Source organism: Littorina saxatilis, linkage group LG8 (genome assembly GCF_037325665.1).
Source record: "Littorina saxatilis isolate snail1 linkage group LG8, US_GU_Lsax_2.0, whole genome shotgun sequence".
Taxonomy (NCBI): Eukaryota; Metazoa; Mollusca; class Gastropoda; order Littorinimorpha; family Littorinidae; genus Littorina; species Littorina saxatilis.
In genome coordinates this window covers 115,001-141,222 of record NC_090252.1, presented here as the reverse complement: position 1 = coordinate 141,222, position 26,222 = coordinate 115,001, and the positions used below count along the sequence as shown (strand labels likewise).

The 26,222-nt window shown below is 40.1% G+C and overlaps 1 protein-coding gene across 1 annotated transcript in view; it reads right to left on the bottom strand.

Moving 5' to 3' along the window:
• Window positions 1–16,670: 16,670 nt before the first annotated feature.
• The window catches only part of LOC138972483 (hexokinase-like), a 42,525-nt gene continuing 32,973 nt past the window's right edge, over window positions 16,671–26,222 (bottom strand). The window contains exons 11-15 of the mRNA XM_070345113.1: window positions 24,620–24,732; window positions 21,664–21,825; window positions 20,786–20,919; window positions 20,205–20,341; window positions 16,671–18,426 (exon numbers count right to left, since the gene is read on the bottom strand). Coding sequence (XP_070201214.1) covers window positions 18,190–18,426; window positions 20,205–20,341; window positions 20,786–20,919; window positions 21,664–21,825; window positions 24,620–24,732 — 783 coding nt within the window. The 3' untranslated portion in view covers window positions 16,671–18,189. The remainder of the gene's footprint in view (window positions 18,427–20,204; window positions 20,342–20,785; window positions 20,920–21,663; window positions 21,826–24,619; window positions 24,733–26,222) is intronic.

Genomic DNA, 26,222 nt, shown 5'->3' with positions numbered 1-26,222 from the left:
ATGCTTTCCTGCCCGGAGAATTCTCAAATCAATTCATAAAAAATGCAGTTTTGACATTTTGCATGACAGTCAATGGAACTTGGTCTTTTTCAAACGGTTAGGTGCCTGAGGAATGACTGAAAGCCCTAGGGGCTCCGTGCACCTGGACGTGACTTGTTCAGTAACTTTATAGTCAGAGTCCTTCACCTATAATCCATTAAGTGCTGTTCTTATCCTCGCCATTCCTGTTTCCTTTAATTTGTTTAGGCTCTCAGTATATTTGTATATGTTATTGTATGATACGGTTGTAGGTTTAAGACATGTTTGAAACATATTTTGTATTCATATCACAAAAGTGACTAATTTGTATAAACAAAAGTAAAATAATCGAAAATGCTGTTAAATGACCCTAAACTGTGTTTGTTGATTTTGTAAAAAAAAAAAATATAGTCTGAACTAAACATGAAAAGAAGACTGACACATGATGACGAAAGGGTTCTTATCAACACTAAACGTTCGCATTAATGGATAATTATGCATGTTGTGGACTTATTTTTGATGTTGCCGCAAAACATTTCTCGTGCTTTTTTATGGTCGAAAAGAAAAAACAACCCATTTAACCTCAGTAAATTACAGATTGTAAGAGCGCCGAAATATTAAGTCGAAATAATCGCAGACACTGTTGGCCTTCTGAGCATTGCGTGCCGTGCCACAACATTAGCGACACAGCTAAAGACTGTTTCACATCATTTCAATGCTACAGTTGTGCTAATGCTAAACTGAATTGATGAAATAATTGCCTTCTGCCTTTTTATATATACTTTACATCTGTTGGAAGACCATTTGAATGCCGCCCGTTTTTTGAATGGGTTAAGTACAGCATTTCACTTGGAAAAAAACCACCTCCTTCCTACAATAAATGTATAAATAAACAAATACATACATGATAAAAACAACAGCTTGGCTGTTGCGATGAAACGTGTTTGTCATAAATCACTTCGGTCGAAGCAGGAAAAGGGCTTATACATTGAGTTTCTTAATTAACATTGATAAAAAGAATACAAACAAAGACATACCAAATAACAAACATTGCAAAGCAAAAGCAATTATATTAAACGAAAAGTCTATTGTATTACAAGGGCATAGGTGAATACAAAAATACATTGCAACACTAAGTTGCCATGGTAACCATTGCACTGTATGCACTGTGTATTTAATACCTTTTGCTGTCGAATGTGACTAAGGAGGTCCAGGATTTGGATTTAGAATATTGCTGATTCATTGATTACAAACCAAGTCGCATATTAAAAAAATGCAATAAGAAACATTGCGTAGAAAATGCGTGTATTTGACAATAAGAAGTATCATCTGTACTGAATATTTTGTGCATACATATTTACGTAATTATTTACATAGTATGAATGCCTTTCTTCATGCTTTTGTGGTAAAAATGACAAGACAATGCATCATTATTACGATCATCATCACCACAGATCTGTCACTCTAATTGGATCAAACTGTAATAACTAATTAAATCCCAGAAAAAAAGTTTCAAGTGTATATATTACACAACACCGACAGTATACATAGTCATTAACATGCACATACTTTCAAATTCTGATTGGTGTTTTTGTCTGCTCAATATATTTTACAATCAAAAGAAAATTCATCACCGGGATAGATCTGCGACTATCGTATTAACAATACAGATTAAAAGAATGTGATTTTGCAAGAAAATGTCAGGTGTCTGTTAAGGCATCGTCCTACCCGTGTAAACAACTCAAGAACATTTACCCGGGCTCTTGTTTGGCACTTGAGCATCCTCCACTTCCACATAATGCTAGCACTGGAATTTCCTCCTGAATCTTATCTGCAGATTGCCATTGGTGTTTGTCAATGAACATTAATCAGCAACAGATTCCCTTTCTGCACCGAAAGACGGTAGCCTGTAATTGATAGGTATGCACACACGAATCTGAAGCTCTTGTTCCATCTAGAAGTCTGGGTAATTCTGTTGAGGTTAACTTGTTGTTTGCACGGGAAGGAAGGTTCTTTTAAACGTCATAGGTATGTTGATACAAGTAACAGTATCCCTGCAAATGTCCGTTGAAGACAAATGGTATGTTTGCACTTGCAAGAGTTGGCTTATTGGAGCAACTGTCAGCTGATTCGGAAGCTGAATGATAGCCTTTGCTCTTTTATCCTTTGGTTAAAAGGGAAAATACGCAGGGCTGTTGTTGTTGCTTATATGACAAATACCGCAACTGAAGGTAACGTTTCCGATTGCAGTGGTCAAGTTCACAAATTAGTTATTTTGTGCTCAGTACAAATTCCATGCGCAATCACAATACTAGAGACATGGGTCACAAACAATGCATTCCCAAATTACGGTCTAGCAATCTTTGAACAGACTTTGGATGCTTGAACTTGTCTGTGTTTTCTGAGTCAGAAGCTGTTGGTCTCATTTTGGCCTCCTGGTTGATTCTGATAGCCCCAAAACACGTGTAACTGATTACTCTCTGAAAAAAAAAGAATTGCTCAGTAGGTATGAGTGTCACATGATCAAACTAAATCCATTCATTAAATAAAATAAGTGCGCTAAATATTTGCGCACTTCGTTCACTCATTAATTTTCTCGATTTGCTCAATACATCTCTTGGTGATGTTTCAGTTCCTGATATGATAATACACGTCCACAACGGCGTGTCAACAATCAGAATAACGCAATTCTACTTTATGTGGCGTTGTTAAGACTAGCGACAGAGAACGGAAGGAGGAAATTCCGACGATGTTTCTAGATCTGTCCCGCACCAAACCAAAATATAGCATGTACATTGCATGAACATGAGCAAGTTCATGCTAAACAGAAGTTGCATGCACGTGATGATTCCAACCATGTCTCCCAACGCATCATCTGTGATGGTATTTATAAACAGAACTCAAAGCCAATTGTGCACGACCATCCTCCTAATCTCAAAGCACCTGTTCAAGTTAATAATTGCTTTATCTAAATCACTGTGTGTGCTTGTGTTTGTTTGTGTGCATGTGTGCGTGTGTGTGTGTGTATGTATGTATGTGTGTGTGTGTGTGTGTGTGTGTGTGTGTGTGTGTGTGCGCGCTACTCTCTCTCTCTCAATATGCAAACCACACACACACACACACACAGACACACTCACGTACACTCACGTACACGCACACACACGTACACACACATACACAGTGACACACACGCACACACACACACACACACACATCCACGCACACATACACACCCACACCCACACCCACACACACACACATACACACACATACACACACACACACACACACACACCTTTAAACAGATCAAGCAAACACAGGACAGAGAACAGTAAGAGTGCGGTGTCCACATTAATACATCGAATAACTAAACGGCACCTTTGAGCAGCCTTTCCGTCCTTGCGCAGTTGTGCCTGTTCCCTGATGTCATCGACATCAGTGTACACGTTCGTGTCGTCATATGTGTTTACTGCCATTAACACGGATTAGAAGATCAAAATGAGACGATGCAAAAAAACGTTTAAGTACAATGCTGTTGGCACAGTCGTTAACAAGCCAAGGCACTGCATACCCTCAGCGAAGGACACACAAACAGACATACACACACACTCACATGCACACACTCAGCAGTTTTCCTTCTCTCTCTCTCTCTCTCTCTCTCTCTCTCTCTCTCTCTCTCTCTCTCTCTCTCTCTCTCTCTCTCTCTCTCTCTCTCTCTCTCTCTCTGTCTCTCTCTCTCTCTCTCTCTCTCTCTCTCTCATTTGCATGCTCGCACACACACACACACACACATACCCACACACACACACACACACACACACGCACACACACAAACACAACACATGCACGCACGCACTAACACACACGCGCACGCACACACACACACACACACACACACACACGCGCGCGCACACACACACATCTACATACACACACACATACACACACACACACACACAAACACAACACTCGCAAGCACTAACACACACACACACAGACATACACACACACGCACACATACACCCACACACACACACGCACACACGCACACGCACACACTCCCACACACACACACACGCGCGCACACACAGACACAGACACACACATCTACACACACACACACACACACACACACACACACACACACACACCTATACCACAGAGAGACAAAGACAGAGAGAGAGAGGTCCGCGGAAGAGAAACAGTGGGATTGATTAAAAAGAGAGAGGCCGGGGGAAAGCGAATTGGAGAGAGAGTAAGGGTGGAAGAGAAAGAAGAAAAAGAAAGAAGGAAGGGAGAGAGAGAGAGAGAGAGAGAGAGAGAGAGAGAGAGAGAGAGAGAGAGAGAGAGAGAGAGAGAGAGAGAGTGTGTGTGTGTGTGTGTGTGTGTGTGTGTGTGTGTAATGCAGACACTGTTTGCATATAATCAGCGGAAAAGCAGCTATTGTTCGTGTAGAGGCCACAGAGACCAAAGCAGACTTTTCTTCTCTTCTCAATCCCTCTGTTTCCCACTTGAATAATGTGATTCATTGCGACGCCGAATTTGACATGGGGAGTCATGGGAGTCAATGAGGGCGAACACTCATCGGAACAATCCCATCAAACAATTAATGTTCTTCCCAAAACCGGAAACAATTAAAAACAGCGAATAATTGGTCAATAAAAACAATTATGTCCTTACATCAAACATGTTTTATTATACATACTTCCATCACTTATGTCAAGATGATTATTATTTTCCGTGTAGTTTCCATTGTCCCCTACAGCACAGACACAATATGTTAATAGTCCATAGTTTCATTTTTTTGCGCTCGTCTGTCGTTTGTGTGTCTGCCTGTCCCTTTGTCTTTTGAATTGTTCATGTTTTCTCGCTCCCTCGCTTGCATGCTCTATTTTCTATCTTTTCCACACAGTTCAACGGATAAACAAAAGACTATACTATCGAGGCAATGCACAAAGAAGAGTGAGTACCTGCAGACTCCCATCTGTCACTGCGGACCTGGAAAGCTCCTGGTGGGAGTGGCATCTTCTCTCGTTTGGACACATCCCCTGAAACAAGACCCTCTTTTGGTGTCAAACGAAGAAGACCGACTAAGAGAGAGAGAGAGAGAGAGAGAGAGAGAGAGAGAGAGAGAGAGAGAGAGAGAGAGAGAGAGACAGAGAGAGACAGAGAGACAGAGAGACAGAGAGAGACAGACAGACAGACAGACAGACAGACAGACAGACAGACAGAGACAGAGACAGACAGACAGAGACTGAGACAGAGACATATACCGAGACAATGACAATTCTTTATTTTAAGACTACTATGCAATAATACATCAGCTCTGGATACAACGCAAGAACATACTACTTTCGTCAAAATAAACGATAGTTCAGAAAATGAGTAACTGTATCCGAAAGGAATTATATCAATCAGGTTCAGGACATTCGGAAGAGCGTTTCAGAGGCGGCTACCTGAATAAACAAGACTAGACTTAAATAGGTATATGATGGGAAGAGGAGTGTTACATTTCATTGTACCTTCCAATTCAAAACTTTCTGTGCGTTTTGAGTAGCTACAGGTATTTACCAGACCCAGCTTATCGACTTCATATTATTCAAACTGTTATGTCTCATGACTGTTTGGTGTGTCATATTTAAAGAATCATACATACTGTTTCTACGCGAACTTAATTGACTGCTTAGACATAGGGACACATATTTTTGAGGACTTACAGGTAACATGAAACTGTATACCTAAAAGATTTTTATTTTTCCTTTTTGTTGTTTTTAAAAACGTGGCATATAACACGAATTTACGTCATTTCAAAAGAGCTTTCAATGCCCTATCACATCGTTTCAAAACTTCGTTGTTTGTTTTTTGAAAACTTCAAAGCACGAAAACTTACCCAGAGAACGTGTATGTCCTGCAGCAGGAACATCAATAAAGGCATTAGGTGGCGGCGGCATCCTTTCCGCTGATCTCGCGAAAGAGGGCAGTGCACTTGATGGTTCGTAGAAGGCATTGCAGATCGTCAGGCTAACATTTGAACCACGGTACACTGCATTTGAGATTTCTGCAAGTGACACTGTATTTATAGTCAACTAACTCAAAAAAAGCGTCGCAAAAAACTTCAAGTAGACTACTCACCCCTACCAAGTTGGCCACGATTTGCAAACATATCAATAGACAATCAACAAACAAACAAAATGACAAAGACACAAACTCAATCTATGTAAATGAATAAATTAATACGCCAATGAACATGTCGTTGTCTGTGAGGCTACATCTAAATGACTATGCATCTCCCAATATTGTCTTCTTGTTCTTCTTTGCAGTCATTGTCGGCAAGGTTAGGAGCAAATTACACCTGCGCAGAGTCCGCGGCGCTGCATGCTGCAAAAGGGATTATGACGAGTACTTGGCCTGGCCTGTTTTTTTTTCACGCAGCGTGTAGCGGGCTGTGGAAACAAAAAGAAATTTGTGACGCCGTTGTGCAGCCAAAGACTACAATCATTCCTATAATAATATGTTTGACGCATGCAGTGTCATTGCATCGGGCAACCAACCAATCAGGGCGCTGTATTTCAAGGGGGACAATCTGCTCTTTTGTCAAAGAGGAATGCGTGTCTCTTCACGTCAAATGTTGTCAACGCTTGTGGACGGCCATTTATCAAAATATGCTTCCCAGGTGTTGCGCGTGTGTTCATGTCATGCATAGTCAGGCCATCGTTACCTTTTAAACACAGACATTTTAGTGCAAATAGCAGATACTGGTCACCAAAGATTTCAATCGCTGTGAGATCGCATCAATGCGTTCTACTTTATATCTTTTCAATTGTTAACATTCTTCAGTTGTCTCGTTGGAGTAATGGATATGGCTTGCACTTCGAACACTATTAACTTTGAACAGTACAAAACAAATTTGACACATGCTATGGATACGAATCAATATTAATGTGACATATTAATTTTTTATTTGTTTTTGATTTCTGTACACCTACCCCACAGAACAACTTACACATTTTCAACAAACACTACAAGGAAGATAATTCAAATTGTCACTGAGAGTAGAAAAGTTACTGTTTCCGAAAATTGCAATCACTTTTTTAACGAAAAAAAATCCGAATTATGTCCAAATGCTTGGTGGTAATGCTCAATTTAACTTACATTTATTTTATTTTTTAAATGTGTCGTATAGCGCACTTTAAGGGAGAGAACTTGCAAATGTTAATGTCAACTCGGAATTAAGCTCCCCTGTTTTTTCACGCTACACCCGCGGCATTGACGCTGTATGGAAAGCCGTTTGGCTCATAACCATTACACGTGTAATAAATGATAAATACACGTGTAATAAATGATTAATACACGTGTATTCATTTCTTATTGCACGTGTAATTTATCGTTTTTCTTATGCTATGGAATAGCATAATGATTAAATACACGTGTAATAAATATTTCATACACGTGTAAGAAATGATTAAATACACGTCAGTGTAATAAATATTTCATGCACGTGTAAGAAATGTTTATTACGCGTGTATTTAATCATTTCGTACACGTGTATGACAATTTTATTACACGTGTATTAATCATAAATTACACGTGTATTAATTATTTATTACACGTGTACTAATCATTTTTTACACGTGTAATGGTTATGAGCCAAACGGCTTTCCATAACACTGTGTGTGCGAACTCAGGCACACGTAGCACGCACGCATCATTACGTCTATACTCTGCAGTGCGTCGTCGGTCCTGCTGAAGTTACATAGGTGAGCGGAGCCCCTTATAAATATCATCGGCGTCGTCGACAAACACACAGCCAGGCAGACAGACTGAGACACACACGGACGAAAGGACCGACCGACCGACCGATCGACAGACAAACAGAAAGACAAACAGACAGACAGACAGACAGGCAGACAGGCAGACATGTAGACATATAGACAGACAGACAAACAGACAGACAGACAGACAGACAGACAGAGAGACAGACAGACAGACAGACAGACAGACAGAGTATTACCTGCTTGGCTACAGCCTTCATTATGTCTGTGTCTTCTCAACTCGCAAGTGCTTTCAGCAGCGCTAAAAATAAAACCAACCGTTATTTATAGGTTTGAAAGCAGGATAACTTGCGATAGCGTTTGCGGGAAAAAAGGTGTTAAAAACGCACAAACTACTTTTCAGAAACGTTAGGAAACCATCGGCTTGTCAGTTTGACTCAACTCCAAACTATCTTTTTTTTGTTTGTGCGCTGTCACATGTGTAACGCTGTGCAAATAAACATGCATGGGCAGGCAATAATTGTCTAGTACGTGATTTCGGCTTCTGGTGAGTATAGGACGCAGGGACGCGCACTTTGGGGAGCCCTGCATTATATCAATACTTTTTTGTTTATAAACGCAATTGATGACGTCATATCAGGCCTTTTATTGAGAGTTGAGGCGGCACTGTCATGCCCCTTTTTAAAAATTGATTGACATTTTGAGCTTTCGAGCTGAAACCCAATCCCATAGTCTGGACTCAGTCAAAGATTGCTTGACCAAAATTTCAATAAATTTGAGTAAAAAATGACGTGTAGCTTAAATATGATAATTTTCAGTAAGAAATTCAACTTTTCACGTAAAACGAAACCAAAACATATAGTCAATCTGTCGACATAAAACTAAAAGATTGACACTGAAAACCGACAATCTGTCATCACCAAGACTACTGAAGCCAAAACGAGACGAGTTGAACATGTCTCGGTAAAGTCTGTGCAAAGCACTGCGCCTTATAATCGCTGGAAGTGACAAAAAGTATAGAGCAGAAGTGTTTTATCTACTACAGCGTAATTTTCTGTATTCTTTTGAACTTTCTGAGCTTGTTTCTAATCCAAACATTACATATGTCAAACAAATTTGACGCAGGGACATATTTATATATATATATATATACATATGTATCACAATGCAATCTTTGTTTAAATAAGGTAACGACAAGTTTATTCACGCGACTCGTTTTTAATCTTTCAATGTGTAAACATTTTCTTTGTACTTCCATTCACTGTGAAGTTATGTTAAGTTGAAATAGGGGAATGTAACGGAAACGTAAGTACAATGCACGATATGTACAATAAATTACTGTTATGGAGAACATAAGCAGAATTATTACGGGTTAATACAAGGAAATATAAGAATTGCGCATCACACTGACATTTTAAGAAGTAACAATCGCCCAGAAAGTGAGTAGTATGATTTTTTTCTGCTAGAAATAGTTTTCTGCTTGGAGAAAAAAAAGCTCTAGGACATATCTCGTGCATTCAAATGGTTAATAGTTGGCAAAGTGATTGGGGGAAAGTTACCTAACTTCGATATGGATATACCTTTGGAACTACCCCGTTTTTTGATAAACAAACGATCGAATCTCTTTTGATGATGCCAATTTCTTATGGTATTATAAATCACGCTAGCGAACCTGGCTAGCATTTGAACAAGGTGTGTGTAGTCACACAGTTTGCAGAAAATAACATCACAAATAAATAAATAAAACAAATCAAACACTATACATTGTTTCTTACAAAATAAATAAGAATAAATATGATGCAACAAACAAGCATGCCAGCGACTAGAAGTTGTGAAGTGTGTAGTCGCATAACCTAAGCATTAAATGCGATCTTGGTTACCAGTGGTACGTATATATTTACAAACAAAAACAACGCATAATGTTGTAAAAGTGCTTGTGTAACAAATTATGTATCTTGGTACCATCGTCTTCCTCCTCCACTTCCTTATCTGTATTTTGTTCTCACAATGTTACTTGATGAACACATACTTTTAATTACGCTGGGAAGGGGCTCGGAAGGTTGAAAAAAGACCCCAGTTGTGTGTGCATGTAACACACTCCAGTACCCTACTGCAACTGCGTCAACAACACGGGCTTTCTGCAGCTTGTTATCAAGTTAACAGGTGTGTTCACATTGTCTTATGTGGCGATGCTTTTGGAGATAAAAGAAAGTGATATATAAACAAGAGGCGAAGCCTTCAAGGCTCACGTAAGAAATAGACAAACAGTAACACAAACTCAATCACTCCGTCACACATACACACCCACACACACAGTAAGCTTAGGTGACACTGTGCAAGAAAGAGAGACACTAGATCTAGATCTGTCTGTGTCTGCATGTAGCCTACTTACAGGGACACGACTGCCAAATAGTCTCGGCCCGCTCAAAATAACAATGACCGAGACCACACACACCACGCGAGAGAGAAAGACTACAGGGAGGCATGCCGTCATGATGCATTAATTGACGTCAAACACTTTTGACCGTGACGTAATCTTATGCGAGCTTTATCCATAGTCTTGGATAACCACTCACACATAGACTCGGAAATGTTAAAGTTTCTACCACAGACATACACACACACACGCACACACACACACACACACGCACAAACGCACAGACAGACAAAGTTACGATCGCATAGGCTACACTTCGTGAGCCAACAATGAAATACATTCACACGTTCGGATGTGCATACAAAGAAAATGGGCCGTTGGTGTGACGAATGGCGTGGCACTTCTGAATCAAACAGGAAGCTTACTAGGGTCATACAATCATATGTTAACATGCTGAACATTTTGAACAAATAATGCAAAACGTAGACATATGGTTAAGTAGACAGAACCAACATGCGTAATACACACAGAGTTGGTGAGATGCAACGTGCACACAATTTGACATGCTTGCGCCATTACAGTAGCCACATACGAATCAAACAAGCAAGTACACTTGATTACATCCTACCTCAGCTCGATACCTGCAGAAAAGGGAGACAATATAGACACCACACTCAATCATTAACTTTTAATTTTCTTTCACTCATCAACCCCGCAAGTGTGTCCGTGCGCACCAGGGACATGCTACAAACTCAGATGTTCCTGTTAAGGCACGCTGATGTACTTTCTCGCACTTTGATAGCAGCGTGCTATAACAAGAACGTCTGAGTTTGTAGCACCCCCCTCCCGTCCTGAAATGAATAGCTCTACTTCTGCTGCAGATAGGTTTAAAAGAAGGTTGGTAGAATGTATGTCAGAATATAGTTGCAATCCTTGTTACAATTATTTAGAATCTGATATGCAACAACAAAATAAAAACAAAACAAAAATAGATTAGCAAAAAGTGCGAGGCAAAGAAGAAAACGTGTTTTCCGCAATTGTTTTCATAAAAGACAATAAGATCAATATTCGTTATACTGTGTTGACCTTATTGGTTCATTGATTCTATACCGTTAGAATGTTGTAATGTACGACAACAACATACGTGTTGAATGATCAATATTCAATCCCTTATATTCTGATACGTTTCTGAAAACCATGCAGCATTGGGGCAGTTAGTCAAAGTTATTTAGTCTCTGACATGGACAGAGAAAACACAAGGTGCGCATGGACAAACTTTCTTTTAAGTTAATATATGCTTCTAATAAGAACAGAACATGCAACATACCTCCCCTCGGGGCAGCTTTTTTCTTCAGAAAGGATCCAAACACAATGCAAAGAGCCACGACCAGGAGTATAACAAGTCCAATGGAACCCAACAGCATGAAGAATCGAATGCCGTAAACTTTGTCCGAACCATCTTTCTGCGTTGCTAGAACTGTTGCTATTTGCAAATCAGAATGAATATTATGGGTTGAGTTTCTGATTTGCAAAACAAGATTCAGAGCCCCTAGCATTCTTACAAAACAAGACTCCGCATCCCGTGTTTTGCTGAATGTGTTCCTATTCCCAATGTTCGTGACGGTTCATATTTTATGTTTTGTGTGCATATACGTATAAAATCACCCCAAAAATCCCACCCCCAAAACCAAAACAAAAAGAAAACAAAAAGAAAGACAGGAAAAGGCGTAAAGCGTGAATACAGTGTTCAGTCCTTCCCTTGCATATTAATCACCCTTGCAGCCAGAGAAATAAGAGAACAGTCTGTCACCCAGTGTAAATACATGAGCACATTCAAAAACACAAACACAGTAAAACAAGAATTGATCGTCAAATGTTCATATGAATAGTATGTGACTGAAGTGAATGATCGTGACGAATATATCGTGACATAGGATGTGTATGTAGGTTAATATTCACTAAGTTTGAGGTTAACCTCCTTGCGGCACAGTAGCAAAGAATGATACATGGAACAGGTTTGCACTGACTTCTTTCTGACGAATGGTGGGTGGGAGTGTGCGTTGTGTCAAATGCTTCCCTCCTCCCCACTGCCTCCGTATTGGTGCTGATGCCTTGGGAAACTGGTCATTAAACAAAGAGTGCCCTGCATTAAGAAAAAAGCTCCCCCTACTCTGCATTATAATATCATTCTAAAGAAGCGGGTGTGAGACGTGCTGTACACCCTATTGGAAGGATCATGCACAGACTGAAGTGTATGTCCCCTAAATATCAAGTGATTCGATCCACAGATGTAGAAGTAATTAGTATTTTTGAGGGTTGCATTTGTTTTGTGTAACACTGTATAACAGGTTTGCACTGACTTGTTTGTGACGAATGGTGGGTGGGGGTGTGCGTTGTGTCAAATGATTCCCTCCAGCTCACTGTCTCCGTATTGGTGGTGATGCCTTGGATAACTGGTCCTTAAACAAAAAAGGCACTGGGTAAAAGAAACTCCTCCTAATCTGCATTAGAATATCATACTTCTTCTTCTTCTTCTTCTTCTTCTTCTTGCGTTCGCCGTCACACCATCAGTTTAGTCTGCGAGACGAATGACGTCGTGGCTTCCAGGTCTTGTCTGCTATCATTATAAAGAGGCGGGTGCGAGATGTGCTCTACACCGGAAAGTCACATACGGATATGGTTTTATCATTTAGTAGTTTATTACTGCTAAGCTGTTATTTTGTTTGTGCAACCTCCAGTTAAACGCCTTATAAAACCACAACGCACACACAAACACAAACACACACACCCACACATTTACACACACATATGTATACACTGACACGCACACACACAAACGCCTTTGCACCCACGCGCGTGCGCCAACACACATACACTCAGGCACAAATGCGCGCAAGAGCACACACACACACACCCACACACCCAAGCACGCGCACACAAACTCACACGCATGCACAACCACACACACGCGTACACGCACACACACACGCTCACCAATATACACAACGTGTGTGTGTGTGTGTGTTTGTGAGTCTGAATACATGTGTATGTGTGTGTGTGGGCACGCGCGCGTGTGTGCGTGCATGTGTATTTGTGAATGCGTGTGTGTGTGTGATAAAGAGAGTAAAAGAGAGAGAGAGAGAGAGAGAGAGAGAGAGAATGAGAGAGAGACAGAGAGAGAGAGAGAGAGAGAGAGAGAGAGAGAGAGAGAGAGAGAGAGAGAGAGAGAGAGAGAGAGAGAGAGAGAGAGAGAGAGAGAGAGAGAGAGAGAGAGAGAGAGAGAGATTCAGACTCAGACTCAGAACTATATTACAAAAGGATAAAGGTTTTAGGCAAAGCCTATTCTTCCAACCTGTCCTTTATACAACACATAAAGACAGACGCACATTACAAATATAAATTCAATCATATAAAATACAGAAATACATTGTACAGAATGCAACACAATGTGCATTTAAGGAATTACATAAGGAGAACTAAAAAAAATACAAAATTACATTGACATATAGTTATACCTTTCATTTTAAGTTGCTCCGATTAGCTACACATCCGTTAACATTAGTACAAAATGTTTAACAAAATAACAATCGAACAAGACATTTCATTCACGAATGATGTGTGAACGTGACTGTCTCTTAAACATTTTCACTGAAGTTGCATTTCTTATCTTTTGGGGTAAGGAGTTCCAGAGAAACGCTCCCGAGAAGGCTAAACTCGATTTGTAGAGGTCTATGCGAGGTCTATGCGGGATGATTTTTTGGGACCCATATCTTTTTGTGGGAGAGAGAGAGAGAGAGAGGAGAGAGAGAGAGAGAGAGAGAGAGAGAGAGAGAGAGAGAGAGAGAGAGAGAGAGAGAGAGAGAGAGAGAGAGAGAGAGAGAGAGGAAGAGAGAGACTTACGATTTAGACGTATCAGAACTGTTGTTCGGAATGTGAGACCAGATCCAAAACGACCAATTAACTGCCAATCTTCATCTTCCGAGATGTGTGTTTGTCGTGTTATGCAGAATTCACGTAAGGTCTTGCCACAAGAACAACCTATTACAGTTGTGTATGTTTCATTCAAAACCTGAAGATGGCACACAACTGGTGAGGTTGTGGATGTTCCTCTCACCACTTTCACGGAGCGAATGTCACCTTCATCACCGGCACAGGAATTGTTGACTGTGAAGGTCACTCTGACGCCATGATCTGGACGTCGCTCAATGCTTGTCTCAAAATGGGCACCTTAACACACACACACACACACACACGCACACACGCACACTCACACATGTACACACAGCCAGACAGACACACACACACACACACAAACACACGCACGCACGCACACTCACACACGTACACAGACACACACACGCACGCACGCACACTCACACACGTACACAGACACACAGACACACACGCACACACACGCACGTACGCACACACACACACACACACACACACACACACACACACACACACACACACACACACACACAGAACAACATCAAAAACATATTTCGCATTGTCTGTGTTATACTACTGTCGATCACACCACTGACCAAAACTGAAGGTTGTTGCGTCATTGTAGGGGGGTGGACCGTGACAAAAAGCAAAAGTATATCAGCAACTATTCAGTGGATTGCTCTGAAAAGTTAAAGAGCTTATGCCTACGTAGCAGACTTATCTCATGTGAACGTGCGGATTGTTACACGGAATTCGTTAAGATGTTATGCAATGGTGGGTAAACAATTCTAAAACCCGCCATAGGTTAGGTGACCAACATCAAATACAAGTTTATGGCCTTGGCCTGGGTAAGAGTTTTAATATGTCACCTACCCTCATCTTCTCGAGAATCCCAAAACATATATTGATATGTCATGTGTACTCTGAAAATCTGCTCAGATAATAAGCAAATCAGTGTGAGCAAATTAAGTACTATGTTCGCGTGCTTCGCCGAGACGAGCGCAAACTGTCTCGGTGTTCAGGTATCGGCTGGCCAATCCTTACTAATTGTAGTCTTTATGATGACATGTTTTCAGTGTTGATGGTTTAGTTTCAGGCTGACAGTTTGACTACATGGTTTTATATTGCTTCATGCGAGTTGTTAAGTTTGTTTTTTCGTCACCGACCACGATTCCCAGAAGTGTACTTTCGCATAAGGAGAGGAAATAAAATATGACAAATATAACATATTTGATTAATCAGTAAGTGAAAAAGTTCTGTCCAACGCTGAAACTCTAGTAACAGTCACAACAACATAATTAGTTCTTCGTTGAATTCTTGCTTTCCTTAATCATTGCGTTCTCTATCATTTCATGTCGGTGAGTTTATTATTTGAAAGAAGCAGATATCATACGTAATCTTCCCTTTGCCAGATAATACTCACAGGTTACGGTTGCACCAAAAACTTCTTTTGTTAGAGACACCGCAAGAACAAAATAGAACACGGACATCTTTCTTGTGACAAATGCACCCGCTGTAAGGCAAATCATAACTGTTGGGTTACATCTGTGTACGTTGGCTCTTGGTGACAACTGTTTCTTGACGATTGCTTTTCGACTAAATCCTTGCTGGAGAAACTATATATTTATTTCCTTGCGAAAGTTTCAATATCGTGAAATACCCCACTTGAGAACAGGCAGGAAGTTTTGCTAAGCAGAAACGTACAACCGTAAAGGCCCCCTCCGCTTCGTGTGAACAGTTCGCTCGCCATCTCCGGCCTGTACATAGGGTAACACCATCCTTCCGCTTGGTCACATACCTAAAATTAACACCCCGGCTTTTTGCTGTGGTCAGTTGTGGTGAGTTTGAGTAAAAGGCACTTACTAAAGTCTAAACAAAATTACCACGGTGCTCAAATAGCACCCAGGCTGTTCATTTAAATTTCCGTGTGTGGTCAAGTGAATGGATAGTCTTTGGACCCCCCCCCCCCCCCTAAAACTGATGTTATCCGCCCCTGGTCTTATCCCATGTAAAACCCTGACCAGATCTGAAACGGTGAGGCGAACGGTTTTGACAAGGTGGAATGGGGCTTTCAGTTGTGTTTTGAAGAGAATCAGCTGCCTAATAATTACGCCACAATTAATGGTCTTGTTCTTACAGCTCTTTTCCGTACTTAACTTTAAATATGCAGGCACACTTTTACACACGGCGATGGCCAGATATGCTTAATAAAGAACACTGTGTATGTGTGTGTGTGTGTGTGTGTGTGTGTGTGTGTGTGTGTGTGTGTGTGTGTGTGTGTGTGTGTGTGTGTGTGTGTGTGACGTGTGAAATACGTCTCAGTGTTTGCAAAATGGCGAACCTTTCCAATTCCAAAAAGACCACCTGTCTAAAGAGACTACTCTTGCTCAGTCCCTTGGGGGGTCTCTTTACACAGGTGCGACATTGGATTGTTTTGAAGAAATTACGTGTTCCAGACACGTTCAGAGCAAATACTTGAGTACTTTTCTTGCCATTGCAGGGCAAAACAGAAGGGTAGAAACGTCTTGTATAAATGAAGCAAACGACATAAAAAAGGGGAAGTAACTTGAATTCACCAGTCACTCCAAAAGCAATTTACTGACTACAGAATGTGTGTTACAGGCAAGTCATGGAATACTGAACAGCAACAAGTCAAATCCATACACTCTCAGGACTCAGGACTGTTTTAATTCAGGCCATAGCCCATAAATAGGGGGTGCACCATGACAAATACAATTGCATAAAAATGTAATCTTTTATAATGGGTCAATCATATTATATTTATGTCTGGCACTCCTCCACGCGCTTAAATTGCACTCGCATGCGCACTTTACTGATTCACAATCACGCGCACATAATTATGCAAACTGATATATACATACCTGCACACACACAAAGTTGAACGTGTGAAATAGGGGTTTCAAACATGGTAAGCATATCATCGGCAAACAAAAGAATAAACAATTTGATACATTCAGGTGAAAGAATTGCACTATGTGTACCTTCCTGGATAATAATATCGAGGGCTAATTCATTAACAAAAAGAGAAAGTAAAACTGGACTGCAAACTTCTCCATGTGTCACGTGCACCCCGCATTTCTTTCTTTCTTTATTTATTTGGTGTTTAACGTCGTTTTCAACCACGAAGGTTATATCGCGACGAGGGAAAGGGGGGAGATGGGATAGGGGAAAGGGGGGAGATGGGATAGGGGAAAGGGGGGAGATGGGATAGAGCCACTTGTTAAGTGTTTCTTGTTCACAAAAGCACTAATCAAAAAATTGCTCCAGGGGCTTGCAACGTAGTACAATATATGACCTTACTGGGAGAATGCAAGTTTCCAGTACAAAGGACTAAACATTTCTTACATACTGCTTGACTAAAATCTTTACAAACATTGACTATATTCTATACAAGAACCACTCAACAAGGGTAAAAGGAGAAACAGAATCCGTTAGTCGCCTCTTACGACATGCGGGGGGCAGAGAAATAAGGATGTGGAAAAGAAGACTTTTGGTAAGTGAAATAAAGGTGATGGATCCAGTCAGGTAGAAATAAGACAACAAGCAAAGAATTGGAAAACTTCAGGGAATAGTAGGGAGAGTTTTCTTGGAAGGAAATATAGGTGAAAGGACTGGTAAGGCAGAAATAAGACAAAAGAAGAGAAGTAAAGGGGTGGGGTAGCTCTGTGGAAACACTCCCGCCGCGTGAAGGCGACCCCATGGGAGCACCCCGCATTTACATTCAACCAAATCAGATAACTTGCCTCCACATCTCACACGTGCAAACACACACTCATACATACACTCAATGGTCTCAAAACATTTTCCTTGAAAACAGTTTTTTTCAAGTGGCCAAAGAAGATGCTTGGAAATTGTATCAAATGCCTTTTCAAAATCGATAAAGACAACATAAACTTTCCTGTTGCAGGCAACCGGTTTCTGAATAATTGCGGAGAGAGTAAATTAAACGAATTCATGATCTTTGTCAAATCCATGCACAATGTAATGTCGTAAATGCAATACAAGCCGACGACTAAACCTGAAATTGTTCATTTTTCTGTGCCAACCCAGTCACGAGTTTCCTTTGTCGCTGTTGATGGAAGTGGTGGAAGTGGTGATGAGGGATGGTCGTCGTAGGGGTGGTTGAAGTGGCCTTGATGGCGGTGTGTTTTGTGTTTTCTTTGTCTCTTTTTGTCCTTGTTTGTCACTGTCTTTATTTGTCACAATCCGACGCGCAGTATTCAAAAAGGCTGCCGCAATGAGTGCTGCACCCATTTCACTTCCGTCATGCGAAGAAACAATCTTGAACTGAAACACACACACACACACACACACACACACACACACACACACACACACACACACACACACACACACACACACACACACACACACACAATCATAAGCCTTACATAGTGTATGCATTTAAAGCGCTTACGTCCCCTTGTTTTGCAGATCGTTACCAAGCGCGTTGTGTCATTTGATTAAGATTCCAAAACCTATACATAGCCGTTACACAGGGTTTTATTTCTAACTCACTTTGCGAACCTCCAGATGCTTTTCTTGCTTAGTGGTGCACTTACGTGACGGGGGTGGGAGGGTGTCTTGCCTGGCATTTTAGCACACTCTTTTTTGTGGTTACCGTGTGTTGTTTGTTTTGAAATCAATGATATGTCTATTTGTATCCAATATACAGGGACTTAGGAAGTACTGTCCACGCTGTATGTGGCTTTATTAGTTGTACGAACGCGCTTCAAAGAAGTCCAATCACTTTATTTCATCCTGTTCAGCTTCTGGTTTAAGCTTTGCATAAGCCAAGCATTGCGTTCACATTGAAACGATCTGGAATAAAAGCACACCAGTCAAACATGATACATGTCTAAAAATAAAAGCAGCTTGTTTTCTCAATTTGACGTCACCGATGCCAAGGTCGATTTCCATGAAAAACACATGTTTGTGGCGCACAGTTTTAGTCTCATTGGCTTACGTTCACATAATTATATCTAGTTAAAGATCCACGCTGCCGCCCATAAACCATAAAATTCCGATCACAGACACAACCAGACATTTACATACAATACAAATACCTTTTCGTTTGAACGCTTACGTCTAGGGAACACCCTAGGAGATCTTCGTGTAGAACAAGTATTTTTCAACGAATTTATTTTTGCTTGGACGTAAGCGGATGCCTCGATACAGCGCTAGACTGAGATACGGTATCCATGTCCTAACCTAAACTATGTAACATCCGGTTAGTATTGCTGTTTTCGTGTAAAGATTCCAACTTTCTTTAAACCTCCAGCTTGAATGTTAATGGTAAGCACAAACATGTCTGGGGATATCATACCCAGGAAGTCTCATATGAAATTTCATGAAGTTCTGTCAAAACTTGACTAAATGTAAAAACGCTGTGACCCATGTTCATGAAACTTTACATACACATTTGTCCAGATGTTATCCCCAGACAATATTTATCCTTTTTTTTTATAAATGTCTTTTGCTGACGTCATTTCCGGCGTTTAGTGAAAACTGAGGCGGCACTGCCAGGTCCGAATGTTTCAATCAAATTGATTTACATTTATGTCAAGCAATCTTCGACGACGCCAGGACTATACGAGATTGGAAACTTACATATTGGTTAATGAGTGTTTTATTACTCTTGATGCTTAAATCTAACGGATTCAACGTTTAAAATCAAATGGTACACTGTTAAAATAAGGCAAACTACTTTTCGGTCTTTGCGGGATAAGCATAATCATATGAACATGGCGTTCTGGGTAAGGTTAACAACAAGTGTTTGACTATTCAACTATTGAATACAAGAACAAATAAAAAGACAAGAAAATACGTTTTTAAACCTGGTACCATGTAGTCGTATTTATGTATTCATGGTCATGCAGGACAAATACTTGTAGCCCCTGCTATATGGTAAATATGTATTTTATTGTCAAATGAGAGCCCAGTGATCATGGCAGTAATGCAACTGGTCAGTCAACCGCTTAATTTGCATATATAGTTTGTCACAATTGGCTTTACGTCATAGTTTGGTATGTGTTTGCTCATTTAGTGTTTCATAATGTAGTTACCTTGAGTCCTGGCTTCACAAGCTTCGAAGTCTGTGTTTCCATAACTCTTTGGAAATAAGGATGATAGTTGTTTAGTTGGCCGTCAATAGCCACTGTCACCGCAGGTTGATCAAGGAAATTGATGAGTGTCGCCAAACCTGTTAAGGAGGAAAGGAAATAACAATTAATACTATTGTTCGTTTGTTTGTTTGTTTGTTTGTGCGTTTGTCTTCTTTTTCTTTTCTTGTTTGTTTGTTTGATTGTTTGATTGTTTTCTTTGTGTATGGTTTTACTTGAATGTTGTTCAGTCAATTGTAGAGCACTAAAATACCGAACACAACATTACATACACAGTGGAGTTAGTTATTCTTTTGAAATCATGGTTTTAACGGTCGACCGCGTGTTGATGTTTGTTACCCATTACTAATCAAACGTTTGACAAAGGTGCAGGATCGTTTATATGGAAAGGTATATTCAAGTGTCTCCGTTTATATTCATTTTAGTTCCATAATCGAAAAAACACTGTTGTATAATTATGTTGTTGTTAATGAATGAACCATATTTTACACAATAACCTCACAAAAAGATTGTTCGTGATTCACCTGTCGCAGCCATTTTTGCTGAACGTTCCGAGACGATCCGGGTCACCTGTTGCACTATTCTGCAGTCCTCATTTGTGTAGTGCTTCACTTGTAACTCAGTCAGTACATGCTTTGTGAAATAGTAACTCGTGTCACTGTAGGGTATAAAAGACACATTGTTGAGCTTTTACAAACCGCAACACGTATCTATTATTAACACTGACACACACAGGCACAAACACACACACACACACACACACACACACAAACACACATACATACTCTCTCTCCCCCTCTCTCTCTCTCTCTCTCTCTCTCTCTCTCTCTCTCTCTCTCTCTCTCTCTCTCTCTCTCTCTCTCTCTCTCTCTCTCTCTCTCTCTCTCTCTCTCTGCGAGCTCGAGTGCTTGTGTGGTATAACTGTATTATTTAATATTTTCTGAATCAAACAGAGATAATTAGAGTGTTGTAGTTGTGTTTCATAAAAAAAGAGTTCATTATGGCGTAAAGATGCAGGTCGAAAACCATACAACAATAAATGAACGTGCGAGTCGCAGCCAATAACAAAATATAGTATCTTTGTTTTCTTGCAACTCTAAAGTAAGAATCGCACAATATGGATCACGTCACCACTGCCGGAATGTGAAATGATAATTAATACAAAGCACACCAAAGTATTCCGCCTGATCCAATAAAAATGGTATTACTTTTCAGAAAGTTATTAACTCTCATTCAAAGATCGTTTGTGAAGACAGCATACAATGTGACTTGCAGAGGTACACAATTATCATACATGATGTTCATGTTGTGAGAGTGCAGTAGCAATTCATTATCGTCGTCTTCATCGTTGCCTTTTCTAAATACCCAAAACAATCACACAAAGAAAGACACAAAATCTGACCTTTCTAGGAGCGAAACATGGTCACTTTTCAAGCCACCTCTCGTGAAAATGGAAGAGGACTGATTCAGAGTCGACTGGAAGAGCAGACCTTGTTTTGCCAGCGTCACCAAAATCAAACGAACGACTTCCCCCTGGTACATTATGCTGACCATCTTCTCCATGCTGAAACACGCGAGGATAAATAATCCATTTCTAACATATTGATCATCTGCGGTTTAAGTAAAACGCGGATGACATCAAACAGGAACATAGCACCAATGTCCCTATTTGACAGAAAAAAACAAGAGAGACACATGATTCATTTGTGAAGGACGGAGAGAGAGAGAGAGAGAGAGAGAGAGAGAGAGAGAGAGAGAGAGAGAGAGAGAGACAGAGAGACAGAGAGAGACAGAGAGAGACAGAGAGAGACAGAGAGACAGAGAGAGAGAGACAGAGACAGAGAGAGACAGAGACAGAGAGAGACATAGATAGACAGAGAGACAGAGAGAGAGAGAGACAGAGGCAGACAGATATAGAAGAGAGACAGAGATAGAGACAAAGACAGAGAGACAGATAGAGACACAGAGAGAGACAGACAGAGACACAGACAGACAGAGAAAGACAGAGACAGAGACACAGAGATAGGTAGAGAGATTGTAGATTACAATGGTAAATTTACTGTTGCACAGAAGAATTTGTATGACCGTGCCTCCAAGGCCATGTTTGCTTTATTACGTAAAACTAGAAAACTGTTTTTGCCTCTTGATGTCCAAATTGACCTCTTTGAAAAAACTGTGGTCCCTATTTTACTTTACGGTTCTGAAGTATGGTGCCCTTACATGTCTGATTTAGCTAACAAATTACAGATACGATTTTTTAAGATGATTTTGAAAGTTGGCAAATCAACACCAACAAACATGGTTTTGGGTGAATTAGGTCAGTTCCCTGTAAGTATTCAAGCGAAGTCGTATGTTGAATTTTTGGTACAAACTTGCATTTTCTAATGGTTCTGACAAACTTTCTTGTGTGACATATCGTTTTTTGTTTAAAATGTATGAATCTGGTGTATACAAGTCAACATTTTTGCTTTCTGTCCATGGTGTTCTAAATGAGTTAGGCTTTAGTGATTTTTGGCACAATCAAACTATCAATAATGTAACGGATGGTGATTATTTTAATACTTTCAAAGCACTGATGAAAAATAGGCTACAAGACCAATTTGTCCAAACCTGGCATTCAGAAATAAATAACAATGAGTTTTATTATAATTATAGAATGTATAAAGAGAATTTTGAGTTTGAAAAGTACTTGTCCATCCTGCCGGTTAATTTAGCAAACGCTGTTTTAAAATTTAGAACACTGAATCATAAATTGCCTATACAAAAAGGTAGGACTCTTGGTATTCCTAGACAAGACAGAATCTGTCACAAATGTTCATCAGGTGACCTTGGGGACGAGTTCCATTATATTTTTGTATGTCCTTTTTTTACCAATTATAGAAAACAGTTGTTACGGTGCTATTATTATGCCCGCCCCAATTCAGTTAAATTCAGAGAACTTTTTTCCACTACAAAAAAGAGTTTATTGCTAAAACTCGCAAAGTTCATGACACTTGTCATGGACTGTTTGAGAAGCGAGTAAAATTTAATTCTCTTTTAGCTTTATACTCCGTTATCTGTTTTGTGTTGTTTGTAATAGTATTTTTGTCCTTATGTTAACCCACCCATCACCCCCCCCCTCTCCCTTCCCCCCATTTCCCATAGTAAAGAAATGTATGTAATCACTTTGCACTTGTAGTGTTTTATTATTATTATTATTATTATTATTATTATTATTATTATTATTATTATTATTATTATTATTATTATTATTTATTATTATTGTTGAATTGTTTCTTGTATTGTTTTTGCTCTCCCTCACCCCTCAACTCCCTTTTCTGTACATAGTCTGATTTCTTTTTGTTTTAGTTCCTTTTATTTGGTGTTGAATGAAATGTGTTTTTATTGTGTTTTTTAATTTTCCATGTACCCTCACGGGGTTTTATTGGAATAAAACTTGACTTGACTTGACTTGACTTGACAAAACGTCAACTAATACCACGACGACAGGGCAATTCTCTCTCTCTCTCTCTGTCTCTCTCTCTCTCTCTCTCTGTCTCTCTCTCTCTCTCTCTCTCTCTCTCTCTCTCTCTCTCTCTCTCTCTCTCTCTCTCTCTCTCTCTCTCTCTCTCTCTCTCTCTGGAACTTCTTAAACATTGTTTGGACTACCAAGCATTTTGTCCATGAAGACAACACACTGATTTAAGTTGATCCATTGTTGCAGTTTTGTTCCAATAGAACACGGGATCATTTGTTCATTGTACTCTTTGTTTGAGTTCACCAATTATTGTATAATTGTACACACTTATTTGCCTAGTTACATCCCATACTGGACCTGTCATTGTTTGGTCACAATGTGTGTGTGTTAGGAACGTCCGCGCTTAAAAGTTGTTTCATGATGACTTTACACATACAGATGTACCTAGGCGTCTATCTTGATCTATGCATCAACCACAATATTAAAACAATATAATGCAAGGATGCTGTTCTCGAAGGACGATTATTTCTGGAGGTGGGTGCACAAAACAGTTTAGGTGATGTCTTAGTAGTATTATTTTTTTAGCAAAAACTGTAAGAAACGCAAAACACATATGTGCCTTTCAGCAACTATAAAATAAATGTCTTTTGTATCATTTAGACGTGAAAAAGTAGTGAGGCTTTTCTTTAATTTAAAATAAATGGTCGTGTTTGTTTGTTTTGTTTTTGTGTTCAGTGGAATAAATCGGCAACATTGGGAATCCCTCGCGACTTTCCTTGTTTAGCTGGATCTAATAAGTCTGGGTTTATAACAAGAATAAAACAAAGCATGCTGAAATGTATTGACGGTTGTCCCTTGCCAGCTTACCCATATTCAATGTCATTGTAAAATCAATACTCACATTCGGTTGCCAGGGTCAATTGAATATTTGTCGAGGTCTTTGTCGAAGTCAGTCTGGAAATCATCAAGACTTTCTTGTGCCCCAACTGCTCCTAGATCTGCTTTTTTGACCGTCTGCAATAACACATTTTGCAATTGACGATGTTTTTAGAGAGAACTATTGTCGGTTGTCTTTTTTCTGTAGCGTGTGTAGTTGAGGCAGAATTGAACTATATCATACATGTTAAACACAAGGTAGTTTGTATATACCCTATTATGTCCATTCGAAAGGATTCTGTTTGGGGTGCTCTTTTTGCCATTGTGTTCGTGCGATGGTCTTGATGATGGTCTTTTCCTCTTGGTAGTAGACCATTTTGTTTAGCTAAGAGCCCTCCTTCCTTTGCAAGTATGTTCGATGTTTCGTTTCCGCGGACTCTACAGTGGGCAGGGACCCATTGTAGCGTGACGTCAGCTTTTAAACTCAAATTCATTCAGCTCTTGGTCGTGTTTATCTAGGGCTTGGGGTACTGACAGGACATCGGTGAAGATGACGATTTTCTCGTTAGCTCTGGGCAGGTTGCTTCAGCTTTGTAATTGGTTGAGTGTCTCCCCGTTGTAACTAATTGAGTAGCGTCTTCTTATTTATACATGGTAAGCACTCCTCCCCCGCCATCTCTGGTTGCTTCGGTGGCAGATTCATCTGGGTAGACATGGGTTCACCGCTCCTGGGGATGCATGGAGTGAAGAAACTCTAGAGTGAGTGATTTCCTCTCCTGATCAGACTGAGAGCCTTTGGTTTGTTTCAATAGTTGGGAAGCTAGATGTATTCCAGGGTGGAAGGTGTAGGCTCTGGGGATGTGTTGGGGCATGTGGTCCGGGGTCTCTTTTTTTCTACAGGATTCTGCTATGTTGGTGGAAGCTTGAACATTTGAGCCTTCCTCTTGTTGGTTTGCTCATCCTGGAGTGCATTAGATGGTCCTCGAGTCTCTTGAACTTTGCTGCCTGAGTCAGGACTTTGGTGTTCTTGTGCTGCTCTAAGGATGGTAGCAATGTGTCAGTTTCTTGTTATTTGGTTGGAGCTGGTTCCCCCAAGTCAACCGGTGGTGAAAGGTTATGTATCGAATAAAAATAAGGGTAAGGGCAGTGATGAACAATACTCAACGTTTTGAGCGCAGTTTTGAAAAAGAACTGAATTCATATCATGATTATTAACATTGATCATATTCATTATTAATCAAATTTCAAATCGCACAAAAGAAGATGTTGGTCAAATGTTTACCCCCCGCGCCTGGCCTTTGATTTTTTTTAATTGCTAAAGCAAGAAACGGGAAACAATTGCCTAGTATCTGTCAAATCTATCAATATTGCAAACAGTTGATAAATAAACCGTTGAACCACATTGATTATATACTGCAGCGCTAAATGTTATCCAAATAATTACCTGCGCTAGTTCGTTGATGAAAGCCGGTACACACCACACACACACCCACACACACACACACACACACACACGCACGCACGCACGCATGCACGCACGCGCACGCATTCACACACACATACATTCACACACACACACACACACACACACACACACAAACACACACAAACACACACACACACACACA